This window comes from Eleutherodactylus coqui, chromosome 8 (assembly GCF_035609145.1).
Source record: "Eleutherodactylus coqui strain aEleCoq1 chromosome 8, aEleCoq1.hap1, whole genome shotgun sequence".
Taxonomy (NCBI): domain Eukaryota; kingdom Metazoa; phylum Chordata; class Amphibia; order Anura; family Eleutherodactylidae; genus Eleutherodactylus; species Eleutherodactylus coqui.
In genome coordinates this window covers 197,547,068-197,570,411 of record NC_089844.1, presented here as the reverse complement: position 1 = coordinate 197,570,411, position 23,344 = coordinate 197,547,068, and the positions used below count along the sequence as shown (strand labels likewise).

General features: G+C 46.0%; 1 protein-coding gene across 4 annotated transcripts in view; it reads left to right on the top strand.

The window, feature by feature from the left end:
• The window catches only part of PIKFYVE (phosphoinositide kinase, FYVE-type zinc finger containing), a 201,609-nt gene that overhangs the window by 15,976 nt on the left and 162,289 nt on the right, over positions 1-23,344 (top strand). For 3 of the 4 annotated variants that reach the window (XM_066577221.1, XM_066577220.1, XM_066577222.1), the window contains 7 exons: positions 2,030-2,237; positions 3,094-3,183; positions 5,045-5,183; positions 8,344-8,501; positions 8,892-9,003; positions 11,452-11,599; positions 17,032-17,199. In XM_066577221.1, the coding sequence (XP_066433318.1) occupies positions 2,030-2,237; positions 3,094-3,183; positions 5,045-5,183; positions 8,344-8,501; positions 8,892-9,003; positions 11,452-11,599; positions 17,032-17,199 (1,023 nt within the window). The remainder of the gene's footprint in view (positions 1-2,029; positions 2,238-3,093; positions 3,184-5,044; positions 5,184-8,343; positions 8,502-8,891; positions 9,004-11,451; positions 11,600-17,031; positions 17,200-23,344) is intronic. The other variant, XM_066577223.1, reaches the window with a different exon arrangement.

Below are 23,344 nucleotides of genomic sequence, written 5' to 3'. Positions count from 1 at the left end.
TAGTAGAGTGAGCAAAGTAACTTGAAGCTTTTCACATATAGGAAAAAAAAATACTTTTTTTTTTTTAATCACACAGCTTGTGAGCAGCTTTTAAATTTGGTGAACACGGAAACACAAGTAATACGGTCCTCAATGAGGGACCTTAGTCTTATAGAAGTGCTCGCCACAGCCAATTTTCAGTTGTATGCTTCACCTTTTAAAAGGGTTTTTTGGAAAGTTTTCAAAAAGCTTCTGTAGCCAATCACTGGCCTCGGTAGTCATGTGCTGTTCATGCGCACCTGACCTGAGGGCAACTTGGAAGATGCAATCACTAAGATGGTACACTGCATTACTTATGTACTGCATTCTACTAAGGTTAGAGCAGGAGCCTGGCTGTCAGTAGTCAGCCAAGCCATCGCCTTAAAAAGATGTATATGCAGGTTGAAAGACCGTTAGTGAGGGCAGCAGAAAGGCGTATTATGGCCACAAAGGGGTTAAAGACGTAGTATTACTTACTTTTACACTATTCTCTGCCTTTTTAGAAACTTTTTGCCAAGTCCTGGAATAAACTTTTCAACCCACCACTTAAAGGGGCTTTCCAGGACAACACTTTTGATGATCTACCCTCAGGTTAGGTCATCAGTAGTTGATTAGCAGGGATCCTCTTTTTCGGTATCCACACTGATCAGCTGAATTAAAGTGACCACAGGGTTCTGTGTACATTACTGTCACTTAAAGGGATATTCCCACTACAGGAATAAATACTGTTGCAGTGTGTTCGATATCCTAAAACATTGCGCTCACCCATAAGAAGCACTCTGGGTAAGAGGAGAAGAAATAGGAGAGGCGGCCGGCGCTTCTTTCATCTCAATCTAGTGTGGCCGTGATCTCAGGACCGCATGCACACTAGCTTCCAGCCCGACCACCGGATACTGCTGTGTTCTGCTATTTCCATGGAAGAAGTGGTCTGTTTCCCTGGCAACAAACATTAAAGAACCAGAGGAATCAATATCTGGAGAACGGAGCGTTTTGGAAATAAACGTCGTTATGAGTCAGCTCATCGTTTGTGACTTTAAACACATTGAAATAGGATTTCCCAGATGGAAATACTACTTTAAGGCGATCGCTATATCTGGCCGAGAAACTCGGCCCAATATCATGCTTGCTAATGTACATTTTTCACACGGATGTGAGGCATGTTTCATGCAAAAATGCCTTGCATCACTTCTCTGAAATTGCGATCCCCAGGCACGCATCTCGCGCACGTCAGAGGATCGCAAGTGTTCCCCTCTGATTTCAATGGGAAACCTCACATCACACTGGCATGCACATTGTACGGCAATGGACGAGACTTCCAAGAGAGAATGTGCTGCAAGGGGGAAAAAAAAAACGGTTATGTGAATAACTCCAAATTAATAGAGTTTATATTCGTGCGTTTCGCAATGCACAAACTTGCGCCAGATTCCTGCTTGTGTAAATGTAGCCTAACGGGCATAGCACCGTACACTGTACAGTGGTTGTGCCTGGCCCTGCAGCTCAATCCCATTCACTTACGTGTCAAATGCTCTGAGGCCATGTGACCAATGACTGTGACATTACATGCTTGAGAAGAGGCCGCACTGCTCCTCTAAGCCCCGCAGCCTCTTCAATCAGCTGATGGCGAGCAGTAGACCACTACCAATCACTAGAGGTCATTTCCAAAACCAGCCATCATTCTGACATCAAGACAAGGTGTTTGTTTCAGCTTTATTGGCCAAACGAATGGCTGCAGATGGTGTCCCTGACTTAGTCCAGACAGTAGTCTTCAGAGCGAGCCATCCTATCCTGGTGCTGCATGGTAAGTATGTAGAGATGAGTGCTGAGGAAGACGGAGGATCCCACGGCGCATTCTAAGCGGTGGTGGGCATGGAGGGGTTGTGAGGGTAGGAGCCAAGTGACAGGCATGATTACTGCTGCCTCCTTCCATAAAGCTTAGGCATTTTAGCACTGCAGTCATGTTTGTAGGTGAGAAGTGTATAGTAGCATTAGTGATGATGCCCTCTGTACCCAGGTGACCTGCGGGCGTGCACCTACTGCTGTAAGATTGCTATAAACTATGCACATTCCACTGATGGCCATACATTTGGAGAAGACTTGAATGCGCTCTCGGACTCCTCTTGCTCCTTGTCTGTCCTGGACCCCGGGGAACCTCGCACTCCAGTGGGAGGAAGAAAATCCAGTCGCAACATATTTTTAGAGGAAGATCTTGCTTGGCAAAGGTAATGGTGTTTACAGAGAGGTCTAGTTGTTGGGGTTCTGTAGGACGGGACGCTGCAGAGCATCTCCTCTTATTACTTGTGGTCAGTACGGTGGCATTCTTGCACTTAGTTGTTCGAAATGTGGAAAGGAAACGGCACAGCCTTCAACACACAAGCACAGTTTTTTTTTATCCATGTGTGGAACGTGTTATTCAGTGAGACAGTACACGCGATGAGTTTTTGTTTTTTTTTCCGTGCAGACGCGGTCTGTGTGGAAAAAATGCATCGCATGTCCTATTCTGTATCCTGGATGACAGTTGGGACTTGTGAGTACATGTCGGTGTAGTCCTGTACTGCTGCATCAGGAAACACACCAATAGGTGTCTGAGGCCAGTTGTACCTAAGAGGCTGTAACTCTGCACGTTGCCTATACAATATACTGTATTGCTTCCTATGGTAGATTGTGTGTTGTGTGGCGCAACCCCTTTCATTACCTATCTGATAGGTGAGGGTCTGGAGCTAGGACCTCTACCAATCACAAGAAAGGGGGTCCTGTGTCCACCTAAGTGAACGGACTGGCAGTAAATCATGGCGCTGCCACTCCATTCATTTCAATGGGACAGCTGGAAGTGGCTGAATGGTTCAACTTTCTATCTCCAGTAGTCCCACTGAAATCAATGAAGTTACAGTGTGAATGCTTTCATTCAGGGGTACACAGGACCCCGCATTCTCAGTGGAGGTCCCAGTGTTGGGCCATCAACAATCCGTTATCCTTTCTATTCTGTGAATGGGGGATAACTTATTTTTTGGGAAAACCCTGTGTAAGTTCTGTGGTTCTGTAGATCAGTAATGGTTTCTTTTTACTCCTCTATTTCAGCCTTGTCCACCAGGAATCCTCAAAGCCATCACTCTCAACACGGCTGACCTCTGTGCAGGAAGATGCCGGGAAGTCGCCAGCAAGAAACAGGTCAACATGTCTAAAAAGTACTGTTCCTTTTGTTCCTATCCTAGGTCCACCCGCAGATCCTTCACATTAGAAGAATGGCCCCCAACTGTGGCTGACTGCTAAACAAAACTCTTAAACCCTCTCTGCTTTTAACTCGTACAGAGACTTCTGATCCATGTCCCCCTATTGGTGTCTGCAGCCCACTGGAATTCCTTGCGTACATCAGTGATTAAAGGGGCAGAAGATGTGTAGGCTTTTAAAGGGTATTCCCAAGATAGACTTTTGCCTATCCATAGGGTTGATGATAAAAGTCTGATCGTGGGGGTCTCGCCCAAGGGGATGCGTTTTACTCCCACCACCTCCTCACTAGGGTCTCAATGCACCAACCACAGTGAGGAGATTGAATGAAGTGGTGGTTGTGCAAAAATGGGTACTGCTCCATTCAGCTTCAAGACAGTGAAGCCACAGTCGTGGTAGGAGGGGGACATGGGACCCCCATTCATGGGATCAGTGAGGGTCTTGGCGGTAAGATCCCCATTAATCAGACTTTTTAAGCAACTATCCGATGGAAAAGTGTTAAAAGGGTTATCCCAAGAGATACTTAAGATTCTAATAGCCACAGTTAGTTCGTGCTATTAAGTTTAACCCCTCTTTCATGTGGTCTGGACCTGTATGGCCCACATCAGGTGTTCGTTTATGGAGCAGTCTTGCAAGCTGAGCCTGCTACATACACGGCAGGTGTCGGCCATCTTTGACAGCTGACCTCCACCTGCAAAAGCTACGGTCTGAGAGAACTCTGATTGCAGCAGTTAACCCTTTAACGGCTATTGCCAATTCTGACAGTATCATTTTATTTCCCCAATCGACATTAAGGGGCCGCAAAAGGCCCCACCTCACGATTTAGATTGCGAGGTGCCGTCCGGGTGTCAGGGCAGCCTGAAGCCATATGTGAATGCCTATGGTATTGCATTATATAGTATAAGCGATCAGACGATCGTATGTTTGAGTTCCCCTATGGTGACTGAAAAAAAAGATACAAAAATTGTATTAGAAAAAAATAAATAGGAAATTGTCACCAAGCAGTGCGCACTGGTCAATGAATTGGCGGACCAGTGGACCCAACCCATACCAAGAGAACACCTCCAACACCAGCATGGAACCACTACCAGCCTGAACAGCCCCCTGCCGTGTTGATAACTTGGTTCCACGGCTTCATGGGGTCTGTGCCACACAGAAACCCAACCATCAGCCTAGAACAATTGGTGCTGGGTCTCATCGGACCCCACCACGATATTGCCAGTCCTCTAGGGTCCCGTTGGCAACCTCCCGAGCCTGGGTGGGCATTTGTCTCCGATGTCGTGGTGATAACAGAGGGGCTCTGGTGGGTCTTCTGCTTCCATATCTCATGGAAGGTAAAGATCCCTGCACTGACCTGCGGGAGACGTGTGTGGGGCCTCCTGTATCGCGTCTCTCACAAAAGTGGTTTTTGCAGAGTTTAGCGCTGCGCGGCACAACTTGGTACCACATTTATGACAGCGTTAAACAAAGATGCTTGTCCGGTCTACAATTGTCTGTGGGAACAGCCACTGCTGGTCACCATCATTAAGCGCCTGTCTGTGGCCACTGCGCTGTGCACTGTGGATGGCAATGCCTTCTTCATAAATTTACATACCGCTATCCCAGGACTTTTGGCATGTTGGTGTATTTAACACATTGTGATCCTTAATAATCCCCTGTAGTCCCCCATGTTCTGGGGCTGCCTGATAAATGAAGTTCCCTAAAGAATATACCCCAATGGCAATCTCACATTCTTTTAATTGCAGGTTGGGGTTTAAATGACAATCTTGTAAATTAAAATACATTTTTTTCTCTTTCTCTGTAGATCCGCCAGTATTACTAACCTGTCATTAGACCGTTCTGGCTCTCCCATGGTACCATCCTATGAATCTTCCGTCAGCCCCCAGGCCTCTCGCACTTACCTGAAGAATGATACTAATGAGGAGGAGAGGAAGATACTTTTGGTATGAAATTCCACCTGTCATCACACACATTACATGTGAATTTATCAGATTTTTGTAAAAGTTCTACTTTTCCACATTGTTTTTAGTCTGTCCTTGTATAGTTTTGTGTCTTAGACAGCTTTTAACCCCTTCCCGCTGCAGGGCGTAAGTTTACGTCCTGGCAGCCTGGTACTTCCCGCAACAGGACGTAAACTTACATCCTGGAGATAGCGCAGGATCACATATGAGCCGGCTGTCAGTCACAGCCGGCGTCCCGCTGCAACAGCGGGGGGCATCGGAGATGCGCCCCCCCGCTGTTAACCTCTTCCCTGCCGCGATCTAAGTAGATCGCAGCAGGGAAAGAGTTCACAGAGGGATCGCGCTCCCTCTGTGTCTCCGGCCGGAACTCGCGATGTCATCGCGAGAGCCCGGCCTGTCACCATGGCCAGACACTGGCGTCCTGTATTGCCTATGCCTGTGATCGCTGTATAAGCGATAAGGCATGGCAGAGCAGTAGCTCTGCCATGCCTTATGACAGCGATCATCAGGGCAGTGGTTGAAGTCCCTCAGAGGGACACAAACAGTGTAAAAAAAACAAAGATTAAAAAAAAGAATTAAAAAAAATGTAAAAAAAAGAGTAAAAAAAAACATTTTTTTAATGCTTTTTCTCAGATTAGCATAAAAAAAGGTAAAAAAAAAATAAAACCCCACATATTTCGTATTTTCGCGTCCGTAACGACGCGTACAATAAGTTGCACATGCTTTTGACTGTGCACGGAAAAAAACGCAAAAAAAAAACGCTAAAAAACTGAGGCAAAATCCTAATTTTTAGCATTTTGCCTCACTAAAAACGCAATAAAAGTGATCAAAAAAACCGTATGTACCCCAAAATGGTACCAATAAAATCTACAGCTCGTCTCGCAAAAAATAAGCCCTGATAGAGCGCCGTACATCAAAAAATAAAAAAGTTACAGGACTTCGAATGCAGCAATTTAGAATAGAAAAAAGATTTCCAAAAAAAAGGGTTTTTATTGCAGAAAAGTGGGAAAACCTAAAAAAAAGTAAGAATTTTGGTATCGTTGTAACCGTACCGGTCCACAGAAAAGATGGAATGTCTCATTTATGCTGCATGATTAACGCTGTAAAAAAAAAAAAAAAATATCTATGGCAGAATTGATGCGTTTTCTCTCCCTGCTATCATAAAAAAAATAAAAAAAGTTTTACAATATAGTCTATGTACCCAAGAGTGGCACCGATAAAAACTACAGTTTCCCTCGCAAAAAACAAGCCCTCATACGGCCGCGTCGACGGAAAAATAAAAAAGTTATGACTTTTGATAAACGGAGAAGAAAATCTGCCAAAAATTGTTGCGTCCTTAAGCCCAAAATAGGCCGTGTCATGAAGGGGGTAAAGGACTTGCTGAGGACGGCTTTACATGGGACAACTATCATCTGAGTAGTCACTAGATGGAGCAAATGTAAGCTGCACTCCATGTAAATATGGCCGACAACCGGAGCGAGAGTTCCTTCACTAGCAGCTTCATCTCAGCTCCCCTAAAAATAACTCCTTAGTGACATTGCCTTTTTTTTTTTAACATTTTTTTTGAAGGATTCTTTCAACATTTTTTGGAGGCTTATCATCTCTGCTTTTTACAAGCCATCGTTTTTATTACTACTATTTTTTGGTCCATATAATGTATTGCATAACTAACGTTTTTTTTGGAGGGCGTGGAGATAATACAGCTCTCCCATTTTTTTTAAAGGTTTTTCCACTTTTGCACAACAAAACCCCTTTATGTTTTCAAAGGGAAAACAAAGATTTTTTCTTTTTCTTTGCATCGCTCTATTCCTAATCTTGTAATCTTATTTCTGCATGAACGGAGCTCTGTGGGGGCTTGTGTTTGTGTCTTACGAGCTGTAGATTTATTGGTACCATTTTTGGGGTTCATGCAGATTAAAAGCCATTATCTGTACCTGTAATTTTATTTAAAAATGACGTCGGTTCGTTCAGTTGTGCGGTTGGTGAAGCGATAATCGTTTGGTGTAAAAGGGCCTTAAGTCCCGTACGGAGGCTTGAAGAAGAAAAAAAATATTAAAATTTAGAAGTTTTATTTTTTTTTAATTATTAATGAAAAATATTTAAAGTTACACAAATAATCAGCGACTGCGTTAAAACATAACAAAAATTAAAAACTGGTATCGCTGTGTGCATAACAGTTCAGATTCTGAATCCTGCAGGGTGAAGACTGTCAATATATATATATATATATATATATATATATATATATATATATATATATATATATATATATAAAAGAAAATACTCTGTGCCAGGATTGACATTTTTGATCGCCCCATCTCCAAGAAAAAAGTCAATAAACAGTGATCAAAAAGCATCTACCCCATCATGATGCTAATATAAACCACAGGTCACCTTGTACTATTTGAGCCCTCAGGCAACCCAATCAAGCTTTTAAATCTGGTTTCGCTGTAGTTGTGGTAACCTACAGAATGTCATTTTTATGGTAAAAACAAAACCTCCCAAAAATGTCGCAGTTCTTTTCTGTTTTGCCCACTTAGAAATGTTTAGGGGTATTCCAAGCCACGGTTTTTATAGCGGAGATGAAAGCAGTGCGGTGCTTCTATCCAGTGCGATTTCTGTAGCGCTCATTGAAGTGAATAGAAGCAGCATAGCGCAGGAACTCGGGTAATTATGCAGACCGCCCGGGCCGAAGTGCTTGGCTGTTGCTGACAGGTTTCCCCATCTTGCCCATGAAAAGCTGAGTTTTCTAATACATTATATTAAGGCAAGCCGAATGTATGGTCTGGTCAGCGCCTCTGTTGGTTGTAGCCAGGAAGGAAGTGGAGTAAACCTGTAATAGTTTACAACGTGGGAGAGTAGAGCGGGCAGAGTATTCAAACAGTCATAGGCGGAGGAAACCCTGTCCCGGAGATTTTTTTTTAAAGGGGGGGGGGGGGGGGGGAGACGAAAATTACCACAGCAGGAAAGGGTGAAAGGTATCGGAACACTGTGGGGCTCGTTACTGGGTTTCTTGTAGTGTGTAGGGTAATTTTATAAAGTGTGTTTTCCCCCCCCCAACACACATAGCTTTATCGTTGTGATTAACAAGCGGTCGAGTGCGTGAGGGGACATTTATTCATCCTTTATCTCGTTTCTTAAGGATTCTGTGCAGCTGAAGGAATTGTGGAAGAAAATCTGTCACCATAATAGTGGCATGGAATTTCAGGATCACCGCTATTGGCTGCGCACCTACCCCAACTGCATTGTGGGAAAGGAACTGGTTAACTGGTTGATCAGAAATGGGCATGTCACCACCAGGTAATACTCTGCTTCCATCTGACCTGCAATGTCCTACTAATACTTTACTGCTTTTACCAAGTTATTGACTGGAAAGCCAAGAAATTCAATGTTACTGCACAGAAAAATAAGAGGCTAATCGAAGAAAAGTAACTTGTTTCCAGGGTCACATTGACACGGGGAACGCTACAGGTTTACCACATCCATGTTATTTCTACAAGGTTATGAAGCCCAGCGATGAATCTCTACTACCCCCCTGTTCGGTATATCGGTATCCCCCAGTTATAAAGGGGCGGTACTACTTGTATAAGCCCCTCCCAGCTCTGTGCAGACAATGACCGCTATATACAGGCCGCTTGCTCTCTTACCTTAGTCTCTTCAGTATTGTCCTCTCATTGGCTTACTTTCCAGAGCTCAGGCTATCGCTATTGGACAAGCCCTTGTGGATGGCAGATGGCTGGACTGCGTCACGCACCACGATCAGCTCTTCCGTGACGAATATGCCTTGTACCGACCTCTACAGGTAGCGAACTAAAACCTCTGCTGCATCTAAGGTCTACTGAAACGCTGCATGCTTGAAGGGATTGTATCAAGACGGCAAGTTATCCCCTGTCCACAGGATATCTCGTTGAGACAGCCGCCCATCCTAAGAACGGGATTTCCATGTCCCATTCTGCCTGTCGCTGCGCGGGTCACTTCTCCTTCCACAGTGATATCAGCATGAAGGGAGTGCTGGCTGATCATGTGCGATCAGCGCGCCACTTTTTTGCAGTGGGGCTGAAGGAAATACCTGAGCAGGTGCCACAGCCTCATTAATGATGAATGCATCGCTGGCGCACTTCCATGACTAGCGCTCTATTCATTTTCCCTGCAATGAGGAGGACGGGGAATACAGGACCCCCAATCTCAGAATCGGCAGCAGTCTCAGCAGGGAGACTCCTATCTATCAGCAAGTTAAGGGTCAATTACATGTGACTATTATCGCGCAAATTTGTTCGAACGTTAATCGGCGATAACGGAGTGGCACGTTGTGTATGGAACACCTGATGTTACTTTGTATCTGGTCGGGATATCTACTCGCAGTGTTTACACGCTAATGTGAACAGATCAATGAAAGTCCATGTACCTTCATTGACTCCCTTCACTGCGGCTGTGCATCCTAAGGGGTTAATTAGCAGTCCTGTCTGCCCAGGAATCCTGTGTGGATTTAACCCTTTGCAATCCAATTTTGCATTCAGGGTTTCCTAGGGGGTTTTCTCTTTCTGCCATTATACAATGGCGCCATCTGCTGGCTAGGGCCAGTACTGCAGCATGGGATATGCTGGAGAGGCCCCGCGACAAAAGAGCGGCCAGTAAGAATACCCTGCCGGACGTCTTCCAACATCGGAGCTGTACAGCCTTCAAACAGAATGTCTGAAGATGTCGGACAGTGGATTGCAAAGGGTTAATTGCCTGGATGAAAACCTAAATCCTAAATGATAAGGACATTAAAGTGTTAATGGAGCTATGGGTGGGCTTGTTTACCTTCACACAGCTCTAGTTTTCATTGCTACCATTTTGGGGCGCATGCGGCTTTGATCACCTTGTAGTTAATTTTTTAGGGAGATAGTGAAATTAACTAAATTTTCTTTAACCCCTTAGTGACCAAGCTTTTTTCTTTTATTTTCCATTTTGTCCCCCCCCCCCCTTCCTTTAAAAAAAAAAAAAAAAAAATCGTAACTACCTTATTTATCCATTGACGTCGCTGTATGAGGGCTTGTTTTTTGCGGGACGAGTTGTATTTTTCATTGGTGCTGATTAATGTACCATATAATGTACTGAAAAATGGGGGTAAAAAAAGAAATTCCGCCATCTTTTGGTGCGTCTTGTTTCTACAGCGCACAAACTGCAACAAAAATAATAACTTTATTCTATGGGTTAGTACGATTACTACCATACCAAACTTATATAGTGTTTTTTTTTTTTTCCAATTACTTTCTGCTGCCATCTTCTGAGCACAATGACTTTTATCTTTCTATCGATATAGTTGTGCGCAGCTGATTTTTTTGTGGGATGTCCGGTAGTTTGTGTTGGTGCCATTTTGGAATACATGAAGCTTTTTGACTGCTTTTTATTGCATTTTTTTCTCAGAGACAGGGTGAACATCCTGCGGGGTAAATAATACGTTATTTTGATAGATTATACTTTAACAGATGCGGCGATGCAAAATATGTATTTTTGTTTTATGATTTAGATTTTTATTAGAACTATTGCAAAAGTGGGGTGATTTAAAGTTTTTATAACTTTTTTTTTTTTTTTTTTTTATAGAATTAGTAAAACTTTCTTATTTTTTATTTTAGTTCCGCTAGGGGACCACAACTTATGACGCTTTGATCGCTTCTGCAACATGATGCAATTACATCAGACTGCAATCTGACAGGCTATCTATTATGACAAGCATTGATAGGCCCTAGGGCTGTGATGGCAGAATGCCTTTCAGAAGGCCCCCTGCTGCCATACCACCCGCACGGCTTCCTACGATCTCATCGGTCGGGGCAATTAAAGGGTTAACAGCCTAGATGAGCTGCGTGACTCGTCGGAGCTGTTGCCCACGGGTGTCAACTGTAAGAAACAGCTCGTGCCTGCGGTGTATGGAGGGAGATAGCCCGGCGTTCACCTTCAATACACGTCCTGCAACGGCAGGACATAAGAACACTATAGGGCGGTCAATAAGGGGTTAATGCAATTTTTTTTTTTTTTTACCCATGAGGGGACTTGAACTTGTGATCACTTGTACATCATACGTCATCTGGTGACATTCTTAGGAAGTCACAGAAGAAAGGGATCTGTATGTGTAAATGCTCTGTCATGCGGAGTGATGGCAATCAGTGCAGCACAAACAAGTTGTGAAATAATTCTGTACCTCTGGTTATTGTTTAGTGTAAACGCTGGTCGGATTGCCTCTCTGTAAAATAATGTCCTGTAATTTCAGAGCACGGAGTTCTCGGAGACGCCGTCACCTGACAGCGATTCGGTGAATTCTGTGGAGGGACATTCCGAACCATCTTGGTTTAAAGACATCAAATTTGATGACAGCGATACCGAACAGATTGCAGATGAAGGAGAAGACAACTTAACCAGTAAGTTACATGAATCTGCTGAGCAACATGAATGACAAGAAGAACTTTACTACGGTAGGTCTTTAGGGGGGTTTTACAAAAACATAACTCCCTAAGTCACTAAGTAGCAGACAGTCACACACTCGCCTGTCTCATCTCTCTGCATCCCCCGCAGCTCCTGGTCCCCCATGATGTCCTGTTTACAGGCTGCAGTCAGCCTTTGTACAGGACATCACAGGAAGTAGGACCTTCAGCATCCTCAAAAATGTAGCTTTGCTTGTACCTTCTAAAAGGCAACACAGTGGGAAGCAAGGGTTAAAAACGGGCACGCTGAAATGTTTCCTGCTTCATTATCCCGGCTCTTGCTCATAGTAGTGACCAAGACCCAGCATTATACGGCTTGAAACATAGAAGCGTTCCTTTTTTATGCTTTGCTACTTGCCATGTTGCTTCTTAGAAGATACAGCTACAACTGAGTTTTATTTCTGAGCGTGCTGGAAGTCCTGCTTTTCGTGTGACCTGATGGCTTGTAGCTGGAGCGAGTGATTTTCTTCCCTGCACTACCTCATTCATGAGGACTGATTCAATCTGACCTATTTTCTGCAGCAAATGACAGAACTGAGTGCTCGAGCTCTGAGGTCTCTGAGTATATGACTGTTTGTTGTTTTGTGACTTGGGGAACATTAGTTTTAAAAAACTCAACCCCTTTTAAAAGCTTTGGACACCTTTTTGGGGCCTTTTTATTCATTTAAACGCATGTACGCTCATTGTCAAAAACAAAAAATCAAGCACTTACATGGAGTTGTCGGAATCAAATGAAACTTTATATATGGGTCATTCCAGGATGGATTACCCCAATTCAGCCAAGGGGTAACACCCAATGAAACTTTGTCCATTTGTTACTAGAATGTATATAAAAATCTAAATTTTCAGATGCTGCATATAGGTTCAAGAAGTACAGGAGGGTCCATTTTCACAGAGAACCCCCCCCCCCCCCCCCCCCCCCTTTTTTTTCTAATATACAATTCATATCTCGGACACCTTAGAACTTTCCTTACACTGTGATTCCTAAACAAGTAAAATTGAAACTTCATTAATTCCTTTTTTTTTTTTTTTTGGTGCCCCAGAGGCAAATCTGAAAAATGTTTTATATCTTCCAAACAAGTTTTCTTACCACAAAACTTCAGGAAGATGTTCCTCTTAGTTTCTGAGAATTTTTTACCTCTTACTGACCATAAAATGATGCACAATTCCTGATACTGGCGGGTGTCGGATGGACATGGTGCTGGGAGAGATGCTTGTTTGTTTAATTATTTGGATATACTGGAATTTTCTAACAATAAGATGCATTTTGCTAAAGTGTCCCTGTGCCTTATAGTATGAATGGTCTCCCCCATGCAGGGCGGTATATACCGTGCTTACCCAATAGTAAGACCTCCCCTGATTTTCAGGGTAAGCTTGAAATATAAGTCCTCCCCCGAAAAGAAGTCCTAGCTAGGCTACATGTTTAAAAAAAAAAAAAAAAAAAAGTGCCTCCATCACTGTGGCAGGCTGCCGCGTCCTCTTTCAAACCGACAAAGCAGCTCTTCCTAGAAGCGGAGGCTTGAATACCCCCCGCCTCCAGGAAGCTAATGCTCTGATTAGTTAATCCAGCGCCGGCTTTCATTTGCTGACGCAGCACTGGATTAACCAATCACAGCCATTCAATGATGTCAGTATGTACAAGCATGCAGGAGGATATAGACCAGTATGTACGAGCGTGCAGGGAGGGTAGACGGCGATATGTACGAGCGTGCAGGGAGGGTAGACGGTGATATGTACGAGCGTGCAGGGAGGGTAGACGGCGATATGTACGAGCGTGCAGGGAGGGTAGACGGCGATATGTACGAGCGTGCAGGGAGGGTAGACGGTGATATGTACGAGCGTGCAGGGAGGGTAGACGGCGATATGTACGAGCGTGCAGGGAGGGTAGACGGCGATATGTACGAGCGTGCAGGGAGGGTAGACGGTGATATGTACGAGCGTGCAGGGAGGGTAGACGGCGATATGTACGAGCGTGCAGGGAGGGTAGACGGCGATATGTACGAGCGTGCAGGGAGGGTAGACGGCGATATGTACGAGCGTGCAGGGAGGGTAGACGGCGATATGTACGAGCGTGTAGGGAGGGTAGACGGCGAGATGTACGTACGAGCGTGCAGGGAGGGTAGACGGCGAGATGTACGTACGTACGTACGAGCGTGCAGGGAGGGTAGACGGCGAGATGTACGTACGTACGAGCGTGCAGGGAGGGTAGACGGCGAGATGTACGTACGTACGAGCGTGCAGGGAGGGTAGACGGCGAGATGTACGTACGTACGTACGAGCGTGCAGGGAGGGTAGACGGCGAGATGTACGTACGTACGTACGAGCGTGCAGGGAGGGTAGACGGCGAGATGTACGTACGTACGTACGAGCGTGCAGGGAGGATAGACGGCGAGATGTACGTACGTACGTACGAGCGTGCAGGGAGGGTAGACGGCGAGATGTTGGTACGTACGTACGTACGAGCGTGCAGGGAGGGTAGACGGCGAGATGTACGTACGTACGTACGTACGTACGTACGTGCGTGCAGGGAGGGTAGACGGCGAGATGTACGTACGTACGTACGTACGAGCGAGCGTGCAGGGAGGGTAGACGGCGAGATGTACGTACGTACGAGCGTGCAGGGAGGGTAGACGGCGAGATGTACGTACGTACGAGCGTGCAGGGAGGGTAGACGCCGAGATGTACGTACGTACGAGCGTGCAGGGAGGGTAGACGCCGAGATGTACGTACGTACGAGCGTGCAGGGAGGGTAGACGCCGAGATGTACGTACGTACGAGCGTGCAGGGAGGGTAGACGCCGAGATGTACGTACGTACGAGCGTGCAGGGAGGGTAGACGCCGAGATGTACGTACGTACGAGCGTGCAGGGAGGGTAGACGCCGAGATGTACGTACGTACGAGCGTGCAGGGAGGGTAGACGCCGAGATGTACGTACGTGCGTACGTACGTGCGTGCAGGGAGGGTAGACGCCGATATGTAAGAGCGTGCTAGGAGGCATATACCAGTATGTACAAGCGTGCAGGGAGGGTATATACTGGTATGTGGTCCTCAAGCACCATTGAAGTTTAAAAAGAAGCATTTATTAGAGCATTCGGCTAAAAACATAGGATTGTCATCCAAAGAGAAAATCCATGCGGACGTTTCATCAGTGCTGGAGAACCACATGGGGCCGTTCAGACAGACATTGTGTCTCTCCCGTCCCCTTTATTATAGCAGATATATAATATTAACCCCCCTTCCACCCTACGACACCGACTGGCACTACACTGGACAGGTTAGTGACACTAGTATAAAGTAATTTATTTCCTATCTTTGGTTGGCAGAAGTCTTGATGACCGTTCATGAAATCCCACCACAACGCTAATCATTCGAATATCTGCCTGAGCTGTAACTGCATGCCGAATTCTTCTGCAAAACGACAACTTCTAGGTGTATTTGATTCTTTTTTTTTTTTTTTTTTGCAGTCTTTATTTGGAGCTGACAATCATTTTTGCCATAGTTACCGTATATTCCGGAGTATAAGGCGACGGGGCGTATAAGACGACCCCCCCCAACTGGCATCTTATACGCCTGGAATACAGCGGAGCAAAACAAAAATCATTACTCACCTCCCCCAGCGTTCTGCGGCGCTGCTGCAGGCTGTTGCTCCCTCCTGGTCCCCGGCAGAGCATTGCTTTCTGGACGCGGGGCTTGAAATCCCCGCCTCCAGAAAGCTAATACTGTGATTAGCTAACACACGCCGTCAGCCAATCACAGCCATTCAATGATTGGCTGACGGCGTGTGTTAGCCAATCACAGTATTAGCTTTCTGGAGGCGGGGATTTCAAGCCCCGGATTCAGAAAGCAATGCTCTGCCGGGGACCAGGAGGGAGCGACAGCCTGCAGCAGCGCCGCAGAACGCCGTGGGAGGTGAGTAATGATTTTTTTTTTTTTTTTGACACTTTCTTTTTTTTTTTTTTTTTGTATTACTGGCATATAAGACGACCCCTGACTTCAGAGCAGATTTTGGGGGGTTCTTATACACTGGTATATACGGTATATTTAAAATGTTGCAGTGTTGGTGATCTGCAGAAGACCAAGTGTAGAAACTGCAGCCCAAGTCCTGCTGTGAGATCTGGAGGGCCGGCTCGGTCTCCCCTGCGCTCCGCTCTCCTGCACCTGCTGACTTAAGACCACAAAGATAAAGTTTGGTGTTGTCATAAGTTAGCTGGAGAGATGAAGGCTGAAAACCAAGCAGACAACGGAAATCACTGATGGACTGAAGGTTATACAGTGATGTGTTGTAACTGCAGAAACCAAACAGTGTAAACCTTGTAATGAAACCCTACAGCAAAAAACGTGTACGGGCTACGGTAACCATGATGTGTTGTACCACTTGTGTGAAGACAGTATGCAGTGCCATTACTGAAAATAAGGAGCATTACCTCTGCAGCGCCACCTATTGGATGGCAGTGTTCCTGCAAGCCAATGTTAGACTCTTTATACAAGTCTTTATAACAATGACTAGGAATGGAAAACTATTTCCCACAGGAGCATGCATGGCTCTGAGTCTCCTCCTCACACCTTCAAGGTGTCTCCTTAAGGAGAAACGATACCCTTCCCGACCCACATCTGTAGGCCTCTCACTAACCAAGACAGAAACCTACTAATGAGGGGCAAAAACCCTGAAATGGCTTTCTGTGTGTTACTCTGGCTTGGTTTTCAATTCCAAATCCTGGTTATAAGACTTGATACAAGAGTCTAATATTGGCTTGCAGGAAGGCTCTATTCCAATAGGTGGTTCTGCAGAAGTATTTTTTCATATTTGCCAGAGGAGCATGGATGGCCTTATAAGTCTCCTCACACCTTCTAGGGATCTCCTAAAGGAGTGGAATACCCCTTCCCGCTCCGTGCTGTTACTGAAGTGCACTGGTAGTCCCCGCTGCCCACAGAGGAGCCGTCTAGTTGACACTGCCCTGCATGGAGGCACGCGCACGTTGCTCTGATGTGTTGGAGTGATACTAATGCAGTTTTCCAGTAGTAGGCTTGTGAGTGAACGCTGTCTGTAGTGCTGGTCTGCCCCTGCTGTTCCTGCTAGCTCTGGCTCTCTGTTAACAGTCGTTCTGCCTTTAGTAGTAGAAGTTTCCCATTCTGAACCTTAGGTTCTTCATCTCCCCGGTGATCCATCCCTAGGTTCATCCAAGTCTATTCAGTGTTGGTTCTCATCTCCTCAGGTTTAATCCTATATTGGTTGCATTTAAGGACTGAACTTGGGGACCTCCATTTACTAAATGCAGTTTTTCCCCCTCCTCCCTGACTACCCTTTGTTCCCCCCCACCCCCCCTCCTCTTCTTCCCTTTGCTTTTCTCCCCTTGCTGTATCATGCAAAGATTCTGCAAGTCCTAGCAAACGCACGTCAGTCAGCAGCTTCCAGTCTGCTATGGACAGTGATTCGGCCGCTTCCATCAGCCTCAATGTGGAGATGGACAACGTCAACTTCCACATCAAGAAGCACTCCAAGTACCCCTATGTGCCCCCTCACCCTGCTGACCAGAAAGGTATTAACTTGGCCAATCATGTTAAATCTTTAACTTATAATTTAAACCAAACACAGAATTTTGCTATTTGCTGGTAAATCCAGTGAATGGGAATATCTGGAGCTGCACTCACACTTCTCTCACCAGAGCATGATTATTATACAGGCGGTTTTAGAACTGTTAGATCACTTACCGATTCCTGGACTTCAGATAGAATGCTGTAGGACCAGAGGCATGGACTGGCCTGGCTGCCTCTGTCACGGGTAAAACTTCTTTTTTTTTTTTTTTTTCCCTAAACACATTATCTGGTGAGCCTCATTTACATACTCCTATAATTGTGTTATCTCAGTATTTTTTTCACTCACACAGGGCATCGTTGCTTTTAATGAAATGTGTTTGCAGATGCTTTGTATGCAGTAGTGCATTAAGGGGGTTTCTCCAGTTGTAAGCGATTCATGGGCCTATGTGTGGGATAAGCCATAAATAGTAGATCAGCAGGGGTCCGCTGTCCAAGACCCTTGCAGATCAGCTGTTTGCTGGGCTGGTGCACTCGGCTGATTTCTGCTGGAAGTAGATGGTTCTTTTCTCGCTGTGTTGGCTAGGCTTGCTGTTATAGGGAACTGAATGGGAACTTTACCTGTAATACCAAGTCTGGCCACTGCAGTGAGAACGGAGTTGTTTACGTCCTTCAGAAATTGGCTCAGTGCACAAGTACGCAGATCCAGAAAACCGTTGATCAGTGGAAAACCCAGGTAGTGTTGCTGGTCTAGCCTTAGAATAGGCTATAAATAGTTTATGACTGGACAACCCCTTTAATACTGGTGTGTAGAATCCTTTCTCTGTATGTGCATGCACTTACTGGTTTCTATTGTGGTATCTGCAGTATGTTTTTCCTGTGTTTTCAGCATTTCGGTGTGCATGCTGCTGTTTTCTTAACATTTCCTTGTACTAATGACTATAGAATAATATGGAAATCTCTTACAAGCTCGTTACTTTACCCATTGTCAGGATTTTGGCAGGGCATAGACTCATAGAAGGGACCTCCGGGGTCAGCGGGTCCAACTCCTGTGCAATGCTGGATCACTAAATCATCCCAGACAGATGTTTGTCCAGCCTCTGAAGACTTCCATTGAAGGAGAACTCCCCACCGACCGTGGAAACCTTTTCCAGTATTCCAGATGAGGTCTGACTAAGGAAGAGTAGAGGGGGATAATGACCTCACGTGATCTAGACTCTATGCTTCTCTTAATACATCCCAGAATTGTGTTTGCCTTTTTGGCTGCTGCATCACATTGTTGACTCATGTTCAGTCTATGATCTATTGGTATACCCAAGTCTTTTTCACATCTGCTGCTGCTTAGCCCAATTCCTCCCATTCTGTATGTGCTTTCATCATTTTTCTTGCCCAGATGTAGGACTTTGCATTTCTCCTTGTTAAATACCATTCTGTTGGCCGCTGCCCGCTGTGCAAGCTTTTCTAGATCTTTTTGAATACTCTCTCTCTTCCCTGGTGTTAGCAATCCCTCCTAGCTTTGTGTCATCAGCAAATTTGATCAGTTTCCCATCAATTCTCTCCTCCAGATCATTTATAAATTGTTGACCAACACTGGGCCTAGGACAGAGCCTTGTGGTACCCCACTTGATACATTCTTCCACTTGGATGTGCAGCCATTTATGACTGCTCTTTGAGTATGATCACTCAGTCAGTTGTGAATCCACCTAACAGTTGCATTGTCAATCCCATATTTGGTCATTTTTTCAATAAGTATTGTATGAGATACTTTGTCAAATGCTTTACTAAGGTCAAGGTTAACTATATCCACCGCATTTCCCTGTTCAACCCAGTCGGTGATTCCCCAGCCAGCTGCAAGGTAGTCTCTGTATGCCTAAATACGGAAGAACATAACAGGGCAGCGCAATAGGAAAAGTCATAAAAGGGAAAACGTTGTTTGTTACCCCATATAAAGGCTGGTTCCATTATAACAGCACGGTAGAAAGGAAGTCACATCACCGGTACAAAGAAAAGCTCTTCCTGGGTGGCCAAAAAAATGTGTCCTCCAATCCAAACAAAGGGAAGAGAAAACCTTTCCGGGTATCTAACAGTGAAACATAAGCTCTTTTGGTTGAAGCCTCCTGGAAATCTGGTTCACTGTCTATGGACACTAGACACTGTTATGGGGTAAACGGGGCAGGTTTCCAGGAGCCTAGGGAGGTATTTCTTATACTTGCCCACCTCCAGCTGCCTGCGCTGTCAGTGCCAGAAGTTGCTGCACGAACCGTATCATTCGACTCAAAGCTTCAAGCTGTGCATGCTCCCATGGAGATGCATGGAGTGCAAGCACAGAGCCTGCCGCTTTGAGTCTGATGACACGGTCTGCACGCTGACTTTCAGGGTGGGCAACCGGAGGCAAGTAAGCATAAAAAAAAAAAAAAAGAATACCTCCCTGGGCTCCTGGGAACCGGTGCGAAGAGCTCCATAACTTAGTTTATGGTGTTCATAGCTGGTGAAGGGTTCCCATTAGATGTCGGCTCAACTGGACCTTTAGGATATTTAATGTTTTCCGACAAACAACTTCGTACTGGTGCTCACATAACAAAGGGCCAACCGAGGGTAAAGACGGGCACAACACCGGGCCGGAGCCTGATGGGACGTGAGTGGACGTGCTTGGAGTAAGCTCCTGCCATACCTCCTTATGGAGATGCTCTGTGAAGCTGCAGGATTCTGTGCCGGGCACTGGGGGACTCCTCTGGTGCTTGTTGAACCACCTCAAGGAACAGGGGTGAGCAGGGGAATGTGCCCAAGACACACTGGGGCAGAGAGTGCTCTGCTTGACTCGCTAAATTTGCCAGAATGGACCCCCAAACATAGCAGGAGGGCAGAGAAAGTCCCACACAAAGCCGAGCTGCTGCGTGTAAGGTGAGAGTGCACACGCTACCAGAGAGGAGAGGGGAGCAAGCCTTCCATCAGCAGCTAACTCCACAGCATATGGCCCAGCAGAGGGCACAACCTTGGCCACACAAGCAGGCCACTTTGAGAGACCTTTTTAGGGGTGGTCAACAAGTGTAATGCTTCCCCCATATGCGGGCTTACTGCAGGAGAACATGGGGCACTTGGATGTAATCTGCAGAAGACTTCTGAGCACATGGCGGCAGTGGAGGAGAGGAGAGCCAAGTGGGGGACCAAATACTAACCCTAAAAGGCCGACTGCAGACGGCCGGGTCGGATCCCGCAGGGAAAATTCTCGCAGTGGGACCCGACCCGCGCCCCTGCAGGGACCAGTGTGGTGCTCACCTCTCCCGCGGCTCTGCCTCTTTGATGTGCTGGCTGATGGCCAGCAGGCGCATGTGCAGAGCGGAGCCGGCGGCCCTGGTGTGACATTTCTGTGCAGGCCTCTGCGAGGCTCGCACAGAAATAGAACCTGCCGCAATTTGTTTTCCGTGTGTGATTTCACGCAGACAAATCGCGGCCGTCTGCATAGGATTGCGTATTGTAATGCAATCCTATTCAGGCAGGCAGGGGCGGAAATTCTGCGAGGGGGGCCTACAACGTGACCTGAATAGACATGACCAGACTATTATGTTGAATACAATAGACCATCTGAAAAACTGCATGTAACGTAAGGACACCCGTGTCGTCGCCTCCTGAGGAGCTTGAGGGCACCAATCCCTCTGACTGCTTTGAATCCTGGTTATCACCCGTTTTTTGCAGAGACTCTAGCGCCAATGTTTGCAGTGAAAAGAGCCGAAAGGGGCCGCCTCCACTGGCGGATTCTGATTAAACTTCACTATAAGGACCGGGACATAATTCTGCGCCAAGCCCGAGAACAGGGGAATATATTGGCAGAAAGGGCTAAAATGGCATTCTCTCCAGACTTTTCAGCAGAGGTCCAAAGCAAACGTGTAACAACACAAGATGGAAAATGCCACCTACGCAAACTTCATATTTCTTATGCCATGTTATACGTAGCGAGACTGCGAGCTGTGGCGGGTGGCGCCAAGGTGCTAACTGGCTGGATTAGAATGAAGGCAGATTGCGGACTGGCACATGCAGACCGATGCCAGCGGGTGACGTATTGGCCCTTTAAGAAATTACAACAACTGGAGCAAAAGTCTGCTGTAAATGTCATCGCACATCTTCCCTGAGCTTCACTTGTCGGGCAGATCTGGAATCACCCCTGACCCGTTGGGGGTGAACGTTTAGGTTCTGTTCTCTCTTGCGGATACAGAAGACCGATCAACTGAACTTCCTTCCATGTGGGGTTTGTTTGTCAGTAGGATTGACACTGATCGATAGGTATTCATTAGGGTGCTGTCAAATCGGCGCTGGAGATTACGCTTTCCTGCTCCGTTCGGGGAGCAGGAAAGGGGAATCCCTGCAGCTGAACAGTTGTCCCTCCCCCACTCCCACCCTAAAAAAAAAAATATATATAAAAAATGTAAAAAAAGTTATACAACACAGTATATGCACCCCAGATTGGTGCCATTAATAAGTACAACTTGTCTCTCCTCCCAAAAAACAAGCCCTCATATGGCTATGTCAATGACTTATGGCTCTTTCAAAGCCACAATCACTTGGTCCTTAAACCAAAAATTAGATTTGCCACTAAGGGGTTAAAGGGGTTGTCCAGTTGTAAACTAGTTATGATCTATCCTTATGATAGGTCATCAGTAATAAACAGGAGTCTGTTGCCTAGGACCGCTGGTCAGCAGCTGTTTACCGAGGCAATTTCTGCAGGAAGCAGACAGCGCTGTGCTCACTGCAGTGGCCAGGCTTGGTATTACAGGGAAATCTGCTATTTTTTTCTGTGGGAAGTTGGCCTTCAATACCAAGCTTGGCCACTGCAGTAAGCACAGAGCTGTCTGCTTCCTGCAGAAATTGGTTAAGTTTACAAGTAAATCGCCTTGTCGAACAGCTGATCAGAAGGGTTTCCTGTGTGACAAACCCTCACTGTTGATGATCTGTCCTGAGGAAAGGCTATAGTTTATAAGTGGACAACCCCTTTAAGGCTATGTTCACACGGGACGGATACGCTGCAGAATTTCTGGCATACAATCCGCAGTGTTTAGAAATCCCAGCTGAATGAATGAGTTTTAGTGATTCTTCATCTACACGGAGCAGAAAATATCTGCTGTGTAATTGTGCTTGCAGGGCGGATGTTTGTTGTGAAAAAGGCGTATAAGCGTCTTTTTCTGTACTTCTCTGCTGCAGAATTTAACACAGAGGTAATCTAAAAGCCAAATCTCCAGGCGTTTCCGTGATGGTCGGCTACATTGCGGGTTTTATTGCGGATCTGCATGTAAATGCACATTGTTCCTTCAATGACGCAGATGAGTAAAGTAAACGATGAGAAATCAAAATCGCACTAAAATCCGCCCAGAAAAAATGCACAGTTTGTTGAGGAAAACTCCCAGAAAACCTCAACAAACAGCAACTTTGTCTTGTGGATTTCAGGATGGTTTATCAACTGCCCAGCGGAAAGTCCGCCATTTACCCGTCACGTATGAACATGGCTTAAAGGGGTATTCCCAAAAATCAACATAACCTATCCACAGGCTACGTAATAAGTCTGATTTGGGGGGGGGGGGGGGGGGGGCGCTCACCGCTGAGTCCCCTACTGATCTCAAGAGCAAAGTCCCTTGACCACCTTTTCTCCTCACTGTGGGCTCGCTGCACCCACCCACAGTGATGGAGAGATTGGGCAGAGCGGCGGTCATCCATGTGCGATGGCGCTCCATTTAATCCAGTGGGGCTGATGGAAATGGCCAAGTATAAAAGATCTATTATTTCTGTCAGCCCCATAGATAATAGCGTTTCCATAGCTCCATTTAACCTTCTCACTGCAGTGAGCCTCTACTGAGGAGGAGCGAGGTGGTCACAGGACCCTGTTCTCAAGATCAGTGGGGGTCTCTGCTAGAAGACCCCCACCTATCAGACTTTTATCATCTGTGCTGTGGATAGGTGATAGATTTTGGGATGGATCTTTAACATGCTCACACAAGGTTGATTTTCACTAGCAGCTAAATTATATAATCGTATTTCCTGTGTGGGAGGTAAGGGGTTCGGTGGGTACTACCTCTGTTGGAGTAGACAAGCGCCATGTTGTCCGGCTTGGATTCAGGCAATCTCAGGTGTGCGCGGCGGCTCGGTATAAAGGAGCAGCTTTGT